The sequence below is a fragment of the Streptopelia decaocto genome, assembly GCF_964273445.1.
Source record: "Streptopelia decaocto genome assembly, chromosome: 20".
Classification (NCBI taxonomy): Eukaryota; Metazoa; Chordata; class Aves; order Columbiformes; family Columbidae; genus Streptopelia; species Streptopelia decaocto.
In genome coordinates this window covers 4,754,231-4,773,035 of record NC_138675.1, presented here as the reverse complement: position 1 = coordinate 4,773,035, position 18,805 = coordinate 4,754,231, and the positions used below count along the sequence as shown (strand labels likewise).

The window sequence follows — 18,805 nt, the reverse complement described above, 5'->3', positions numbered from 1 at the left end:
TGGAATCCTGGAGTGTAAACAGCTATAAACCCCCCACATTTTTCCCTCAGCTAATTTCAAAGCTTATTTACCCAACTGGATACACAAGGATTACGAAGCGCATTGCAGGGCATGTTTGATTAGTTTAGTCCTTGCACAGCTCAGTGCAACTGTCAGAATAAATGACTTCTTTAGGAGACAGAGGGAAAAATGCACATTGGGTTAATTGAGTCGATATTGCAGCAGTTCCCAAAGGTTAAATATGCACAGCACAAAACAACAAACCAGAAAGGCCTTTTAATATTAACAATTCACTTGCAAAGAAAAAGACTTCGAATAAAAAAACTACTTCTGTTCTTCAGCACAGTCTAATCCTAGAAACCCAAGTTCACATGAAATCTGTAAGTCCCCTATGGCTCTTATTGCTGAATTGCTGTTATTACATACCTTATTACTGAAAATAATAAACGCAAATATTATTGCAAGTGGCAGGGCAGTTGCAAACAGAAGCACTGAGATTTCACTGATGGGAGCCTCTTGCCAAATGTTTCATGTTTCTGCCCATCACCTAAGATCAGCAGCAAAGTTCTATTACAGCTGGTGGAAGCTGTAACTCAATACCAGGTGAAGATTCCATTCCCATTTAACGCTGACTGTCCGAAAGAAATATCTCTGTGGCATTTGCTGTTATTGTCATGACTGGGTGAGAAGGGTGGGATGGACGCTGGAGTAAATTGGTGTTTACGCTTCCTGCGGATTTTTAAAGACGTGCACTCCCCGCCTTGGTTCCAGCTGCAGATACAGAGGGATGTGGATCAGAGCTGCCTGGTTCCAGCTGCTCCTGGGGCACCTGAGCTGCTCTCACCTACCGCATTGGACGTACAAAGGTAATGAAAAATAAAGGTAATGAAAAACAAGGCTGTTTTGGGATTGCTGCTGCCTGCCGGCTTGCTAAAGATGCTCTCATCATTCTGTACTGCAGAAGCAACACCCAGCTTGACTCTCTTTCCATTAGTGAAAGATCTCCAAAGAGCGGCTAATTTATTCCACTTTATTGATGCCTGTGTGTCTTCAAAGTGATTCTTTTCAATGTCACCCCTTTTTCCTCCTTTGTGTGGTTAGGACACATTGTCAGAGCTGGCAGACCAATGAGGTTCAAACAATGGGGAAAATCTTTACGATGTGTTAGAATAAAAGCTGCCCTTTGGATGATCCTGGAAGGAAAAGCTTTAAATAGTGCCCGCTCATTCTTTTATTGTCAAATCCCATGTAGTACAGACTGCTAAGAAGTGCTTACTTATGTATATTTTGTGAAATTTTATCTGATTTTAATTTGTTTTATGGTGGTGTTTGCAGACCTCATTGAAGTCAATGGCAGTCTTTTAATGATCTTCACCCATCTGGGAATCAAGCTAAAACAAAGGATATTGTTGAATAGATGCAATATTGCAATTAGGACACTGAGCTTTTAGCAGTTCTCTCTGGATTTTCTTTTGGACAGGCTGTCTGCATCTCCTAAACCCCCCACATTTAATCCATGCCAAGAAACAAATATCTGCAAACTGACATTGCTTAAATTAAATAAAAAGAAGTGGCAAATAGTAACAAATCACCAGGTGTGGCTGAACTCTCCCCCAAAGCCCCTCTGCAGGATTTGGAGCCAGCGAGTTCAGGAATCCCACGGTGATCACTCCTTGGCTCTGGCTCCGTTTCTCTCAGACAGACGTGACTCTGACATCGATCAATACATTGCGGTTCTGGGGTGAAGAAGAAAAGGTTTCCGTACTGATTATCAGCCACAACCATGACAGAGATAGAATCAACATTTCTACTCATCCTTAAAATCCTAAATATAGCACTGTAGAGAGGACAAATAGCCCTGAAGGGTTCAAGCATTTGTTAACAGCTCAGCAGCACCCAGACCTCCACAGGGAAGATTAAAATTAGGGCTGAGAGGCTCAGAGCCATCGGAAAAGGACAGAACCCAGCACGCCAGGTCTCTACGCATTTGTTTTCCTCCATAGGTGATCACAGGACTGTGCTCAGCAGAGGGTTGGGTTTTGTTAAGAAAAAAAACACCCCCCAGGACATCAAAGCCACCCCAGACCAGTCCTATCCCAGAAAGTATACAATAGGTTCAGCTTATTTAAACCATTTCACCCCTATTCTTCTTTTGTTAGCTCTCTCCCTAGGTTAAAAATTGCAAAATTACTGCCAGTTCCTGATCCTAAGCAGAGACTTTCCCCCTATTGCCCTGCTCCTATTCACCCTCACATTGCTGGAGAACCCGATTCCACATTTTTGGCAGTGGAGACACATTGAAATCCCCATTTCTATATAAACACTGCTCCTCTTTCAGCCTCTAGTGATCAATAAGCCATTACTGCAATGCAGGTTTCTTATTTTGCAGCACAGTTGTCCTGCAGACAGAATAATGTGTATTTTCACTCTAGGGAGGGCAGAGAAACCTTTTATTGCCGTAGCTCCCGGTGCTATAATAACGAGATTGGCATGCCCTGCTGGCAAACGAGGAGAGTTTTCTGACTCCTGAGCTAACAGCAGCTCTTGCCATGTCCTAATAACCCGCTTTGCTTCTCCTGCCCACAGAGGGAGAGCTGGATGAAGAGCACTGGGGAAAGCACTTTGCAGACTGCGCTGGCAAGCACCAATCTCCCATTGACATCCAGAGGAAAAAAGTGACGTATAACCCCCAGTTACTGCAGCTGGAGCTGAGTGGTTACGATGGGCCTTTGCAAGGGGATTTCACAATGACCAACAATGGTCATTCTGGTAAGACCAGGGGGATCCTTCTCATCACCTGCCTAAAAAGAGGAACCATAGCTGACAAAGGAGCAGCCTCAGAGATCAGAGGATGCAGGTCAATGGGTTTGTTTAATCCTGCAGCAGCTCTAAAGCTGTCAGTCACCTTTCTGTGAGCAAAAGAAGCCCTAAGGCACAAGGAGGCAAGTGCTGTCCCCTTCAGTCCCGGTTTGTCCCCCAAACCAGGGCTGGTACCTGCAGGGATCCCTGCCCCGTTTCCATGGCAACGGGTGATGCTGGCAGCCAAGAGTGCAGGAACAGGGCACCAGCAGTGACACAGGCCTTATGCTTTTGATACGCAGATGCATTTTATAGTAGCTCTGCCCTGAAAACCCAACCCTTTTACTTATTTCTCCATTTTCACTCCTAAGTTTGTGTATTAACATGGTGTGGTCTGTGTGGTGCATGAGGAGCCTGAGGTCAGGAAAGATTTAAAGTACATACAGGTTTAAGTTTCACTGGTTTTCCTTCCATACTGGAGTTAGAGACGGTGTTACTGGCAGAATGCTCTGGATGCTCTAAGTTTAACTACAGGAATGGGCTTGGCTGCACCTATTGCTGTCTCCAATCCTGGCTTTTATTTGTTTCAGTTCAGATTGATTTGCCACCCACCATGTACATCTCCAGAGGGCTCCCGGGCCTCTACACAGCTGTACAGATGCACCTGCACTGGGGTGGCCTGGACCTGGAGACCAGCGGCTCCGAACACACCATAGACGGGATGAGATACTTTGCCGAGGTACGTGTGAACGGGCCAGGCTGGAGGGAGCGCCGCACGGCTGGGAACTGGGCAGTGGAAGAACCGCAGAGCCATGTGGGGTGGTGGGTGCGACGCAAGGGCTGAGCCTGATGGTGCTGGCACAGAAGGCTCTAAAACAAAAAGCCCTACTGCAACAGCATATATCCCTCAAAGATGAAGTTGTTCCTCCACATTTGCCACAAACCTATTGAACTAAAGGTCTGTTTGGCTGTGCTGTGAGGCACAAGCAGCAGGAATTGGGACGGTGACTCTCCCTTCAGTCTGTATTGGGTCATTTAAAGCACCGAGGAAGCCATTTATCACTTCTTGCTGAATAACCCTGTCTCTCTTCTGACAGCTGCACATTGTCCATTACAACTCAGCTGCCTACTCAAGCTTTGAAGAAGCCAAAGACAAACCAAATGGATTGGCTGTGCTTGCCTTCCTGTACGCGGTAGGTTCGATGCCCAGGCTGCTGAGCAAGGCCGGGCTGTGATCATGGTTTATACTCCAACCACAGCCTAGCCAGGAGCAGCCTGTACTAGGTTTGCAGGTCTATCCTAAGAGACGATATCTGCCCCAAGTTTGGGGAAGCCAAGCTATACTAGGACTATTCTTCCCTTATTCCATCTGGGTTCACACAATATCAGCCAACAGAACATGGGAGCCCCAGAAGAATTTGCCCCATAAGAAGTAAAGCTGGATTCTCAGGTGTGGCAGCTGGGTTTTCCCTGATGTTCCTCAAGGCCTTGCTCTGATTTGCAAATGGGAACGCTTGATTTTGTGTGGCTTTAAAGGATCCTTATAGTTCACCGTTCTACCCAAGATCTATGTGTACATACCTTATCATGCCCAGGATTGTCCAGCCTGTTGAGAGATCTGTCACCAAATCCATCAGTTAGTCCCCCAAGCTGATTAGCGGTGTAGAAGAACAGGCAGGTCACTAACACTTTGTTCAAGTTTCTATGCTTTGTTTAGGATGGACACTTTGAGAATACTTACTACAGTGAATTCATTTCTAAACTGGCAAAAATCAGGTTTGCAGGTAAGAGCTGGGAATGCCTTCCTCTATCGTTGATATTCTCAAAACCTGTATCTATGTACTGGTCTGGGGACAGACATTTTGCTGCTGCTTTGCTTGCAATTGCATTGCTGAGCATTGTCAGCCATGCACAGCTTCACAGCATCCCTGCCCACGCAGGAGGGTGGCGAGGCAGATGCTCAAGGCAGCAATAACCGTAGTCCTGGTTGGTCTCCAGAACACCCTGCAGCACCAAAAAATAACTTTCTCTTTCCTTTTGAGGTCAATCCACAAAGCTCATTTCTCTGGATGTCCAAGCCATGCTGCCAGAAAACCTCTCACACTTCTACAGGTACCAGGGCTCACTAACAACCCCACCTTGCTCCGAGAGTGTCATCTGGACCATCTTTCATTCTCCGATTGTCCTGTCCCATACACAGGCAAGTGGCAGCTCCCGATAAGCTTACTGCTGAGTCTTACAGAGTGCTTCATCTTTGATGAAAAAGAAGCATCAGAAACATTTTCTTCTAGGAGAAATACAAGATACAGTGGAGGATCACAGTGTGTTCTCATTTGGCAGTAGGCACTGGGGAGAAAGCAGTATGCTACAGAATAGCATCAAAATCTCCATCCATACAGGTGTTAAAAACTTCCTTCAGGCAAAATATCTTTATGATGAATTAGCTGATAAGATCCCTCATGTTCTGCTCCTTTCCCTTACTAATATGCAACAAGAGACCCGGGGGGTTCCTTTGCAACAAGTTGCTGGGTTTAATCCTGAGTTGCAGGACCTGCCCTGCACTTCTGGGCAGAGCTGCTGTTCCCCTTGCGCTCCGCGGTAACCCTGCGTTGCTCACAGATCAGCCTCCTGGAGAACACCCTGCTGGACTGGCAGAACAGGACGCTGCGCAACGACTACCGGCGCGCTCAGCCCCTCAACGGGCGGGCGGTGGAGTCCTCCTTCCCAGCCAAACCCAGCCCAGGTAACCGAGTCAGCACGCAGGGCTCAGCTTTCCCCCAGGAAGGGCGAGAAACCTCTGTGGAAGGAGATAAGTTGCAAATCACTTTATTTAGGCACGCTGGAGATCCCTTTTCTCAGAGGGGCAGCGTCCATGCCCAGCTGGTGGAGATGGTCCAGGTGCCTCTTTGCCTGCCAGCACTTCCATGGTGCGGCGGTGGCTGCAGGGTGTGTGCCAGCCGCTTGTTTTGGCCACAATGGTGTTGCACAGGTGTCCCAAGTGGTGCTATGTGGCACCACACACAATACTGGACATGAACCATTGTAGGAACAGCGGGTTAGCCAGGCACAAAATGCGGTGTCTCACCTCCACATGAAAACAAATAATGTTCCCTAGACCTTCTACAAATGAGAAAGCAGAAAAAATCTACCATGTGCAGGTCCTGCCCTTCTGTAAATGCAGCTGTCTGGTTGCTCTAGAACAATGCCATCCAGAAGAATTCGGCCTCAGACTGGAACAAATCCAGACGCAGCTCCAAGACGTGAAGAGTGAGCTGCTGAAAGGAATGAGCCACATCGGTAAGAAACACGCACCTGTTCCTGAGTCCAGTTTACCTTCCAAGGATGAAGAGTAAACAGTGAGGAATTTAAGCTCATAGTTCCCCTAGGATAAATAACTATAATCTCTATTTTACACAAGATGAGAAAAGAGGAACGGGGAAGGAAAAATAAAGTGATTTTCCCAAACAGTTGGGTGAGGTAGCGAAGCTTTTAATCATTTCAGGCCCCCTCACTGCTGGTACAACACACACCGGTAGCTCACAACAGCCTGACCACCACAGCCCTGCCACTTTCTGAGGGTGTATTCTTCATGATTTGGGCTGATTTATAAGCATGGCAGGAAACGTAACAGCTGTTTCTTTGGTTATTTCAGGTATCAAATCCAGCACTTTTCCAGCTTTCTACTTCCCTGCGGAAAACATTGAGAGTTTTGTGGCCATTCATCCCCTCCACGACATGTCTCTCCAGGCCTTCACCTTGTGTTTCTGGAGCAAAGCGCAGCCCACCGGCAGCCAGACTGTGCTGTCCTACTCCACACAGGAGAGGGACAACGAGCTGGTGGTGACCGTGGGCGCCGAGGTGGGGCTGTGGATAGGAGGACATTTCACCAGCTTCCCCCTGTACCACGGGGCACAAGTTTGGCTGCATTACTGCATGGCGTGGGCCTCCCAGTCTGGAATGGCAAATTTATGGCTCAATGGAGCAGCTGGTGAAGCAAAGAGCATCCAGAAGGGGTATGTGAGCCAGGCTGGAGGGACACTTGTCCTTGGGAAAGACAGGGACACTCTTCTTGGGACTTTCTCCAATGGTTTTGCAGGGTGGATGACGCATGTGAACCTGTGGAGCCAAGTTCTCAGTCCTGCAGATGTTCGGGCACTTGTGCTGTGCAAACCAGGGCAACTGAAGGGCGATATCATCGCATGGGGAGAAACCCCCATGACCCTCTTTGGGGGGGTGGTTCTGGAGTCTGACGCCAGCTGCCAGTAACCCCAACTTGTTTTTTTAAGGCAGTAGAAGAATCAAAACCGCTTGGCTGGGGAAACTGAGGAAAACTTAGATTATTTGCTTGTTTCTCCTTATGCTTTGTATAGGCATGCTATGCACCTGCTGGTGATCCAGGTCATTTTTCCAAGTAGGTACATAGGAGCAAAGGCTCCATCAGTGGGACAGAGGCAAAGAGTAGAGCAGAACTTAGCCCAGGCCAACACCTTTTATGTCACATCCCTCCCAGGAGTGTGACTTGGCTTCCTATACATAGATCTCTCTACGTGCCAAAGAGCTACTCTCTTTGGTCAAAGGAGCCACTTCTCAAGTCAAATCTCTCACATCCTTCACCCAGTCTCAGTTTCTCACCATCATGTGTCCTCCCTTCCCATTTCTCACCATCAAACCACCACCCCTTGCCCCGCAGATGTTTGGCATAGGAAAAGGGACATAAAGCCCTCGCAGGACAGAACGTGGTCCTGTGCTTCGATCAGTGACATACCTTCTTTTCTGTAAATGGATGTAAAGACCAAGCATGGAAACAGCTTCTTTTTCAACATATATACATCGCAAGTTTGAGGGCAGGTATAAAACTCATCTTCTAAGGTTAAAGTAAATTACGTGAAGGGCTATAATCTCCAAAACCAACAAAATCCATTCCAGGCTTTTCAACAATTCTGCACTTCTCAAAACAGAGGGCAGCAGCCCTGCATAACAGCTAACTAAATTGAATTTCCCCATGTTAAATTATGCTGTAATTAACCCCCAAGCCCCTTCAACTAATAAATACTTCCAAAAATCCTCCATTTTTTTATCAGTGTGCACTTTACTTTATCTGAGAGTCCTTCAGACAAAGGGCTTTTCCAACCAATTTAGCCCTTGGGGGACACAGCCAGAAACCAGTAGAAAGACCAAGCTCTAAACCATTTGAAGACTTTTTCAAGGGTTTTCAAGTACCTGAGAGCTGAGTTATTTCAAAAAATAAATTTAAGCAGTTCAATGTGAGAGGCTGAAGACAAGTTTGGATATGTTTGCAAACACAGGCTCCAACCTGCAGCCACCTGCACAGGAATCAACCTGAATTTGACTCCAGCAAAGCAGCAAGGAGGTTCTTCCCAAGTCCAACACCACGTATGTCTAGGGGATGAATGAGCTTCAACTGACTCGTGTACAGAGCAGGGTTATGGGGGTCATTGAAGGATTAAGAGAGGGACTGTTGGTCTTTGGCAACTGAAGTGTAAACACTAGGGAGTGAAATGAGCTGAAGAGCTCAAAGACTAAAGTGTCACTGGAACAAATTGGCTGTGAAGCAGCATCAGCCAGATGGATGACTCCTAACCTCAAGAATACGGCTTTGGAAGGACTCACCGGCAACAGCTGAGGATCAGGTTTGATTTGAAGGAGAGAGTTGGGAGAGCTGCATGGGGGTGAGATTGTAGTGATGTGCATTTCCAGTTTTGCTGTTCTTTGAAGCACACAAAGGAAGGACAAGGGCTGACAGGATAAATGCCATTATCAGCCCATCTAACGAAGTATCTCAGAACAACTGACACTCTCTCCAGCCCAGATCACTGAAGTCCTGGCATCACTCACACTGGACCCTCGAACACATAAGTGGCAGTTCCTCAGAGGAATATAGGGCACTCAGCTGACCAAAACCAGCCCAAGTGGTGGCTCCTGTCACCCGAGATGTCTCAGTCAGGACATACAGGGACATACAGGATAACATATGTTACTGAGCTTGGCTGAGGATGTTACCCTTTCCCTGTGACAAATACCAAGAATGGGTAATTTGCCTTGGCAGTGGCTATGCCATGGAACAGAATGGTCCTGCTAATCATAGTGACAACACTCTCAAGAAACAACGGCTTAACTGGAAACTCCAGCTGTTGGAAGCTTGTAGAAGGTCCTAATGAAGATTGGTGTGAAATGATAAATCGATATATTTGTTCTCCTGCTGAACAGATCCTGAAAAATGTCTGGGCCAGGCCAAACACTGGGCTGGGTCACAGTCCACTGCTGAAGATTTCTTTCTTCTCCACCTGCCCGCCTGGGACAGTGTGGAAATCCTCAAGTTCTTCTTTCTCTTCCTGGATCTCCACCTTGTTCCTCTTGGCCATGATCCTGTTGATTTCCATAAAGGTTTTGTTCTTCGTCTCCGGAACGATAAAGAAGATGTAAACCATCGTGGCCAGGCAGATGGCACAGAAGATGAGGAAGCTGTAGGGCCCCAGTCCAGCCTGGGCAATGAAAGAAGACAGAGCAGGGATCAGAGGAACACTCTAGTTGTGTACATGACATCATTTGGACACATCGAACCCTGTAATAGCTATAAAAAAGCAGCCACAGTGATGTGTACATAGTTTAAGTTGAATGTCTAGAAGTTAGGGGTGGTTCTAGATTGTCTTCTCATACCACCACCATGGATGTACTGGAAGCCACCATGGATTTACTGGAAAAGGAGGGTGAGGGCCTGTTACATAAATCAAACTAAACTCATCAGCTTCCTTTGCACATGCTAAAAATCAGCAAATATAGCTATTTATGGGTCTCTACTGCTGGGATCATCAGTTTGAACTGGTGAGCTAGAGATGGGGTAAAGCTAAAATGGGCTAAAATGTAAGATGGGGAATTTGCAACCTTTTCCATGCTCCTGAATTCAGGATCAGACATTCACCTGGAAAAATAACTGCTTTCTTTTAAAGCATGTGCAGACAGACAGATGTGATTTAAAAATGCTGATGTTAAATCACTTTCTAGCCTTTAATATATAATCCTGCATACAGGTACTGCGAACTAACTCGGGCATTTACTGCTCTCAGGATGAAAAAGGCTGCCTGTGAGAACACAGGGGTGCAGATGCTGATTTTAAGCTAAGTCTTGCCCTTCGTGTGGTCGCGTCTTACCTCCATGTAGAGGAACACGAGCCCCACGGTGAAGTTGGACAGCCAGTGCACAGACCCCCCCACCATGAACGCTGCGGGCCGGGACGACTGCAGGAACATCTCGGTGATCATCACAAAGGGAATCGGACCTGGAAGGTAGTTGCGTATTTGGAAATCCCAAAGGCAATTTCCCCACCCTGGATTCCTAGATTGCACTGTTCATTTCAGTGGGCAGGGAACAGATTCTAAACTACCAGTGTTTATTAACACCCAATAAATCAAATAAGGGATTGAATAAAAAGACTAGAGCAACTAAATGACTTTCCTAAGCTCACACACAGCAATCAACCCGTTCTGTCCTATGGCTGCACCTTAGCCATGAACCCATCTCCTGTACAATTTCTAAAATAAGGTTGATATACGTGAACTGTAAAATAACCCAGCTGATAATTAACAAGGTGCATGGACACACAGAGCAGAAATTAGATCTCCTTGGATTAGCCCCACAAAGCTTTGGATTTGCAATGTTCAGCATAGCACTTGGCTTGTGGAGGAGACTGGACTAAACCATGTGTACTTACTGGCCCCAATAGCATGTCCAATGATGTACACGATGACACACACGATGCTGAGGTAAGACATCCAGTGGACCGTGTTCTGTGAAGAATTCGATCACAGGTTAGATGTGGTGCCTGTCTCAACATTCAAGGCACTATTAGTAGCAAGATTTGAAGACATTCTAAAGCCAGTGTCACCCTCCATTGCCTCCATACCCATAACTCACCACAAAAGTCACGGCTTGGGTATAATCCTTGCTTCCAGCAAATTGATATAACAGGTATTATGAACATGACATACTGGAAGCAGCATTCAGAAAAGCAGGATCATAGCTTCTCCTGGGCTTACTTTGGGTAGATGTACATGTTCTGAGACCTTCCATACTGTCCCCACCCTCCCAGGGTGTAGAACCAACTTAAAAATAAACCAGAGGGCTGAAATGCACGTGTAGGATCATCTGAGCCATTCAGCTACACACCTGGAGATTGAGAGCCAAAGTTAACACTGCACAGGACACACAGCAGAACCCAAAGCCAGCAAGGAGAAGGATTCTCCTCCCCAGGGATTCCACAATGAAAACCTGGAAGAGACATAAGAGGGTGAGACATTAGACACCTGGGGCGCAGCACATATTCCAGCAAAATTTACTAAGGTAGTCTTTATCTTTTAAGAAATTCAGTGAAATTTCCACCGTTTGCTGATGGATTGTGGGCATGAAATCATCCAGGAACTGCAAAAAGTTGGGTGTGTCAATAACACCGTGCATCTGTTGTGCAAAGCAGCTCACAGTAGCTGTAGACAACAAAACCCCATTTAAACAGCGATGGACAGACTGGACAAGCTGGAACTCAAAGAGCCCTGACAGAGACTTACAGCAACCAGGGTCATGACGACGTTGATGGCACCGATCGACACGGTGACATACTGAACACTGTTGTTGTCCACACCTGCCGACTGGAAGATTCTGTCTGCGTAGTAGAAGACCTGCAGCAAAAGCACAGCTGTATGTATACGTGGCCAGAGGCAGAACACAGGAATCCCATTTTATCTGCTTTTACATCCCCAACTGGTGCACAGAAGCCAGAGAACTGGGTTATTTCATTTCTGGAGATGTTGTGTGTTCGGATCCAGGCATAAGTACCTTCCTCTAAAAACTTCAGACTATCCCTAACAGGACGGCTTGACTCTGTATCTGGTACATGTGTGTAGTCTATTTGGTACTGGCCAGGGTTGACCCACCACATTGTGACACAGCAGCAGTGTCCCTGGTGAAGGGGTACTCCTGGGTCCCACGTTCCAGCTCCTGTGTCATGCACTGCCCCACATCATCCTCCAAAGTCCTTCAGCAGTCACCCCACTGGCCTTTCCCACATCCTTCCCACTCACCGCATTAATCCCAGAGAGCTGCTGGCCCATCATCATGACGATGATAGAGATGAGCTGCCATCGCAAGCCTCTGAAAGTGCACAGGCTGAAAACAGTGAACTGTCCTTCTTCCTTTTCTGAACGGTCTTCTTGGAGCATTTCTTTTATCTCATCATCCACATCATCCCAGCCTCTCAGCCTCTGCAGAGCTGGTTGGGAGAAGAAAGGTGAGTTATGGACCCCAAAGAGCAGGTCTACAGTGAGCTCTCCTGCTTTAAATCAAGACAGAACGACATGCAAACCACAGGCAGCAGCACTTCCATGGTGGGAAGTCAGGGGTTCACATGTGCAGAGAAATAAGCAATACTGCAGGAATTCCATCCACCAGCAACGTGTCAGTGAAGAATTTCACCCTCATGTGCTTCACTGTGGGTTGCTGTCAGCCATGTCCTATTCCACCTCCCCTTTCATTAAAAGATGATACTGACCTCGTCGTGCTTGCTCTTCATTGCCCTTTTGTAGCAGCAGATATCTGGGGCTCTCAGGGAAAAAGGGCAATGTGACGAGCTGAATTAGTGATGGGATCCCAGTGATCCCCAGCAGGATGGGCCAGCCTGCAACAGGCGAGACAGGGTGACAACTGTGACAAGTCTTTCCCCAACAGAGCCCATGGAAAAGTCCTGAGCCAAGGCTTTACCTGTGGCATTCCCAAGGATGCTGTTGAGACCAAGGATCTGAGCTACGAGGATCCCAACGGTGATGAAGAGCTGGGGTACGACCCCAATCGCACCTCTCAGGTTTTTGGGGGACAGTTCTCCGAGGAACATGGGAACCACATTGGAGGCCAGACCTAGTAGTTAGAGAACAATGTTAGATATGCAGCTGCCTGATGTCAGCCCACTCACCATCTTCAATAAATGCCTTTTTCCCCTGTAAGACCAAAGTGATCCCAGCTGGACCACAGGACATAAAGAAACCTCATGCTCAAATTCATCAGGTCCAGCTTTAGATTTAATGTTATCTTCTGGCCAGTGAATGCTGCGTATGTTTTCCTGACTGTTCAGTGGAGCATAAGACAAAAAGCAAAAAAACCCATGGCATTGCTCCACTCAATAGGTAGAAGGATACAAAATCTATCACTATCTTCCTAAAAGTAGCTTTCTTCCAGCAAGGTCTACCAAGTATTTCAACACAATACACACAAAGAACTGTGAACTACTTCAGGCTTGGAAACAAACTCAAAATATAAGGGAGGAATTTCTACTCCTTTAAAACAAGAAGTCCATATCTATGTGAGATGGCTTTTAAAAATTCACTACTCCTTTAATGGCTCAGATTTCAGAGGGTTTTGCTGCTTCGAGATCTCTGACAGGCAGCTTGCTGGAATAGATATTTCAACTCTAACAGGACACTAAGAACACGGGTTATTTTGAGGAACGTTGCATGGTTACCCACAGTAACCCCAGAAGGCTGCCAGCTCCCGTGCTCACGCTCTAAATCCCAAACTCCTGGAGTCAAATGACCACATGAGACTCTTATCTTACATTTGTAAAGTTCCCAGCCTTCAGGAACTTGGAGTTACAAAGATGCCCCAGCTGTTATCCAAAAGGCCTGAAAACAAGTATTAAAACAGCTAGGAAACTTTATAAAACTAAACTTCTGAGGTGTAGTGGTTTAAGTCACTATAACCAGCCTTTTAATTGCACGGATTAAAACATGCTGGCAGTGACTCCTGGACCACTGCATTTAAGTCACAGCACGCTGCCGCTGCCAAAGTGTTCAGCCCTGTGCTGATCAAGCCCTGGCACAACGGGGCTGTCACAGGGACACCCGGGGCCCACCAGCGCCCAGTGTCCCCAGGCACTGTTCCTCAGCTCAAGGGAGGTCAGGCTGGGACGGGTGAGTCGGGACAGCCAGTCCAGATTCTTTTGACAGTTATAAGTGGAAAGTGGGATCACACTTAACAGGTCCTTTCGTTTTTATTCAGAGAACCAATGCTACACAATTGGGGCAATGCTAAGAGCAGCAACCAGGCTTGGGAGAGTTAAAAGTCAAAACAAATCAATGAGACAAATTTCCTACCTTAGCTCACCAAGTGCAGTTGCTGCATGTTACAGATCAAGTTGTTCTTCTATGCCAGTTGCTTGTTTTCTTGTTTTATCTTTACAGGATATTCCAACTCACTAATAAACCATGGAGCATGTCGGTCTCACCAGCCCAAAGCCAATTAATTGAGCCTAAATGCCATTAGGACCCTTATCAACGTGGCTGTGCACAAGCTCAGCACAGCACTGCACGGGTGCAGCCGTCTGGGTTGCTGTTTGTCCCCTATTCCTGTAGCTCTAATGCAGCCACTTACAGGAGAAACTCACATACACCCTTCTCCTTGGCTTCCACTCTCTTTGCAGTAAATCTGGTGGCTCTGAACCTTTACTCTCCCTTCAACATTTATTTTCTCTTGCAGGAAGAACAGTCAGTTCCAGGACTGGATTATTGAATATGGCATTGCCTCCAATGACTTTGAATTAGAAGGGTTGTTCTGTGTCTGATTAAGTTAAAAAACAACAAACAAATCCCCACACAAACAGCTAGCTTATCTGCTATAGAAAACAGATTATTATCATCAGGTTTCCTGGCTGTTGGAGCTCCAGTCCCCAGCAGGTGCTTATTACAGAGGATAACTGCATCTACATACACACATCTCTGTACACTCAAATGCCAGTCTCGCTGCCATTGTTTACTAGAGATCTTTAGTGCTTCTGCAACATGCAGATGATTGTTTTTCAAGTACAGCACTGTTAAGCAAATGTATGGCTAAAATGTGCTACTTGTGACACCATCTGTTGTCAGAACAAAAAACCCATTTACATAGCCAAGAAAATACTTATTGTTCTCCCTTTACCATCCAATCTCTCACTTACCAGCGTATATTCCCATGATAATACGAGAAAGGATGATGACTTCAAAGGTTTTTGCTACCTCTGAGGTTCCCATAAGGATTGCAGCAACAATGGAGAAGAGGTTATTTATCAGCAAAGTGCCCTTTCTGCAAAGTAATAGATAAGGAAACGGGTTCAGTTCATTTCTCCTAAGGCTCCAATAGCAGATAGATCCCCTCGGTGTTATACTGTCCAAAACTCGAATGAGTCACCATCCCAAAGACTAATCAGAGACAAATGGCAGTTGTCCCATTCTTCCTGCAGGGAATGAAGGATTCAAGAGCGACGTTTCTCAGGAACGCGGAGCAGCAGAAGCTGGGCCTGACCGCAGAGCCCAGCCCAGGACTCTCACCATTGCTCTGTGTGTGGATCAGCGCCCAGCACACAGCCTGGATCTCAACGTTCTGAAACCATATCAATGCTCGTATGTGTGGGAGACAACACGTATTGCTGAGTCAGCCCGTTTGCATTGCAATCACGTTGTGTGACACAGCCATGGTCCCCATGGGCTGGGCAAGCTGGAGAGACCGGTGAGGCAAGTGGGGGATGTCAAACAGCTCTGTCACCTACCGGCCACACCTGTTGACCATCGGCCACACCATGAGGGACCCGAAGAAGCCACCCAGAGGGAACATGGACACTGTGAGCGACCAGAGCAGCGTCTGGAAGCTGCTGTCCATAGGCACCCCATTCCTGTCCAAGTAGGTTCTGTTGTAAAATTCTTGCATGAACTGGAGCAAAACACAGAGCATGTTTAGCACAGCAAGCAAAATTTTCATGCTGTAAAAGCCAGTTAACAACAAATGCCATAAAGCTTTACACAGCTTTCTTGATAAGAAACAGAATGGCTGAGTTGGGAAATGAATGCAAGAGAGGGATGGAGAAGCCTGGGGTAGATAACTTATTACAAGTTATCCTGCCTTATAGGATGTGCGTGCTTCCCAGAAGGGAAGGCACTATTCCTCGTGCCGCTGCTGGGCACAAAGTCCTTAACAACCCATTTGCTTCCCAGGGAAACCACTTCTCCCCAGTTCCCTGGTGCTCCAAAGCGTGCAGAAGTGCAACCACCTGCCCACACCCCCCGCAATCTGCTGTGACGCTCCTGCCTTGTTTTCTTTGGAAACCCACGTCCAGGTCATGGTCCAACTCCACAGTCCAACCTACCGGGGCTGGAGAGTTTATGACGGACACGTTGTAGCCGTACTGGAAAGAGGATCCAAACGCAGATATCAGCGCTACCAGCGCAAGCAAAAGCGTCATTTTCTGCAGAGGGGAGAGAAAACACGCAAACAACACCTTAGAAGCAGGTTCGGCTTCTGGGCATAAATGGCATTTACTGCACACAGTCATTACAGTAGTTAACTCTACTCTTTCCCGGTATTGATGGATCATTTGGATGATGAATAATTTTTATCGTGCTCAAAATACCACTCTGCAAGGCAAAAAAAGTTGCATGTAATTATTCTTTCTCCAATGTGCAAATTGGATAGTGAAATAACACAGGATATTGGCACAGGAAAACTTTAAAAAGAAGAGATTTTGCATGAAATGACAAAATCCATTTCCTGTTCATTTGTTCTGGCTTCCCGTGTGGCTTGTTCTGCCTCCTGCATTTCGGGATCAAGCTGTTTATGGGTCTAATCCGATTGTCACTGAAGCCAATTAGAACTTATCCAAGTAGCTCAGCGAGGGCTTGGTTGTGGGGTATAAAAGCAGCACTTTGCAGTTAAACAGAAGGGTGGAATTGCCATCTGGAGCAGCACCAAACACCAAGCGTGTTTGTGGTACACAGTCCCCAGTGTCACAAGCAACTCACTTGCAATAATTTAGTTGCAATTCAGTCCTTGGGCTGGCTCCACTGTGTTGATTGAGCTGAGGTTTGGGCTTCTTTTTTAAATAGTTTAGTAATATTTCTCATTGCTGCCACACCAGTATTTTTCGTTCGGATGCATATCGTTCTCTGTCACCACCGTTAACATTAATATCTACAAGGTTTTATGTTGCAACACTCAGGTCCCACATGAAGGACCTGTCATTTCCCTAATCAAACGTTTGTCCAAATAGCTCCTGGCACTCCTTGTATTCCTTGTATTCCTCAGAAGCTCGAGCAGCTCAGCTGCAGAGATCTGCGGATTTTAAGGCACTGCAGGAGTTTAAAATTCAAGTCAATCTCAGAGAAAGGATCAGGAGGCTTCCAGCTGCATTTTCTAGGAGTAGACTGTTGACATTCCCTCATTGGTGATGAAAAGCAGGCTGCCTTGCTCTCGTTAAACAAATCCCAGGAGCTCGAAAGAGCCACTGGTGTTAACTGCCTGCATTCAGCACTCTGGCATAACGTGAGCATCGAGATTCCAAAAGCTGCTGCCGCGAAAGGCGGCGCCTGCTAGAAGAACCTGCAGCCTAAAACCGATCACGAAGCAGGGCTGAAAACTCACACACAGAAGGGGAAAGTCACATAATACATCAGCTGCAGATAAAGAAAAATCAGTCCAATGCTACGCTGCAGGCAAACAAACTGGGCTCAAGAACATGCACTTCTCTGCTCTCCCCGTGAGATCAGCTGTGGATGTGTTAGCCCCAATGATCTTGGTCTTCCCCTTGCTCTGAAAGTGTCTGCAGATCTCCAATAGCTTTGCGTGCATCCCTGCGGAGGCTGAAATTGGAAGCATAGTCTGGCATACTCACCCCCTTTGGACCTTCATTGCAGCCAGAGCTCTCCTGCTTCTTTGCTTTACGCTTCATTTTGGCATTTGAGTCACCGCCGCCGAGCACAGGCTTTTATAGCCAAAACAGACGATGCAGGGGATGGAAACGCCCTACGCAGAAAATCCCTCTCTGTGACTTTCCAGCAAACACCCAACCAATGCCAAACTCTATCAGCTGAAGCGAGTTGTTGTTATCTGATCATTCCCTTCCTCTGCGTGCCTCCCTCGTGGCTTCTCTTTCTTTTCCTTGCTCGAGTCTGTCGCCGCTAAGTCAGATGTTCTTTTGCCAGATCCTGGCTCCAAACAGAATTGTTGCTTAGCTGCAAGGGAAACCGGCTCGTATGTCCAGCTACAAGGGGCAGACTTGTCATAAGTTGCTAAATGAGCTGTTTTTCCCTAGCAATATGTACATGGGAAAGATGAGTCTGTAGCAATAGAGCTGCTGCTGCTTCACCCTGCATTTCACAGGCAGCTGGAGAGGCTGCCTGGCAACTGCTGGTTCCAGGGAAAATGAGGCATTCTGCGGGAGCAGCCTGTGTGAAAAGGCTTTTGCCATGGACCACAGCGATAAAACTGCACTGCATCAACCCTCCCGCAGCCACAAACTGCCTATCTGCCCTTGGGCTGAAATACCGCTCCTTGTCCCACCTTGCACAGACCACTTTGCTCAGGGCGCTTTTGTCATTCGCAGAGAACAGGTTTATCCTCTCAGATTTGTGGTTTTGAAAGTGCACGGAACACACCGTTTTACCAAAGTTCCTTTCCCTCTATGCACACGGTAAACCACGCGTTGCTGGCTTAGCATTAACTTCTTACGCTGAGACTTTGAACAGTACGAGACTTGGTTAATCGTCGACTATAATTTCTACAAAAATGCAAAGTTCACAGATAACCTCCAGCAGCTGGAGAAGTTGGAACCAGACTGTGCTGTTATTAGTCCATCTAAGTTTAACAGTCAGCTTTAAAAAAAGAGCCTTCTCTTGAGCAACAGGAGCTGTTCACGAGTCTCGCACGCATTCCTTGAGTGGCCGCAGCGTCCCTTCCTCCAAGTGAAAGCATCCTGCTCTAAAAATAGGACTGGGAACAGAGCCCTGTTGCTCCCAGGGTACTGGAACTTAGCCCCTAGATTTGTCATTTGTGATTTATTCCTTTTGTTATAAGTTAACACCCTCAAGGACGCAATTTTATAGGATATCTTAGTGGATCAGGGCTCAAGGACACTCGTGTGGCTTTCAGGAGCTGCTCCTGCTCATGGTCTCACGTGTTATGTGGTGTCTTAGCTGACCAGAGG

At 46.8% G+C, this 18,805-nt stretch overlaps 1 protein-coding gene across 3 annotated transcripts; it reads right to left on the bottom strand.

The window, feature by feature from the left end:
* Positions 1-262: 262 nt before the first annotated feature.
* On the bottom strand, positions 263-17,714 carry LOC309448216 (solute carrier family 2, facilitated glucose transporter member 5-like). 3 transcript variants are annotated; one of them, XR_014185753.1, is made up of 13 exons: positions 17,495-17,714; positions 15,974-16,072; positions 15,380-15,540; positions 14,792-14,916; positions 12,568-12,720; positions 12,359-12,484; positions 11,892-12,079; positions 11,379-11,489; positions 10,984-11,085; positions 10,529-10,604; positions 9,969-10,096; positions 1,593-1,736; positions 268-1,193 (listed from the first exon to the last, which is right to left on the bottom strand). XR_014185753.1 is itself a non-coding variant. In XM_082069562.1 (12 exons), exons 1-12 carry the CDS (start codon positions 17,549-17,551, stop codon positions 1,695-1,697), a joined length of 1,368 nt encoding a protein of 455 aa, XP_081925688.1. In that variant the 5' UTR covers positions 17,552-17,714; the 3' UTR covers positions 263-1,694. The 3 variants fall into 3 exon arrangements, 2 of the variants coding, with proteins under 2 accessions (XP_081925688.1, XP_081925687.1); XM_082069562.1 differs by having other exon boundaries at positions 263-1,736; XM_082069561.1 differs by lacking the exons at positions 268-1,193; positions 1,593-1,736 and adding an exon at positions 7,609-9,302.
* Positions 17,715-18,805: the final 1,091 nt, after the last annotated feature.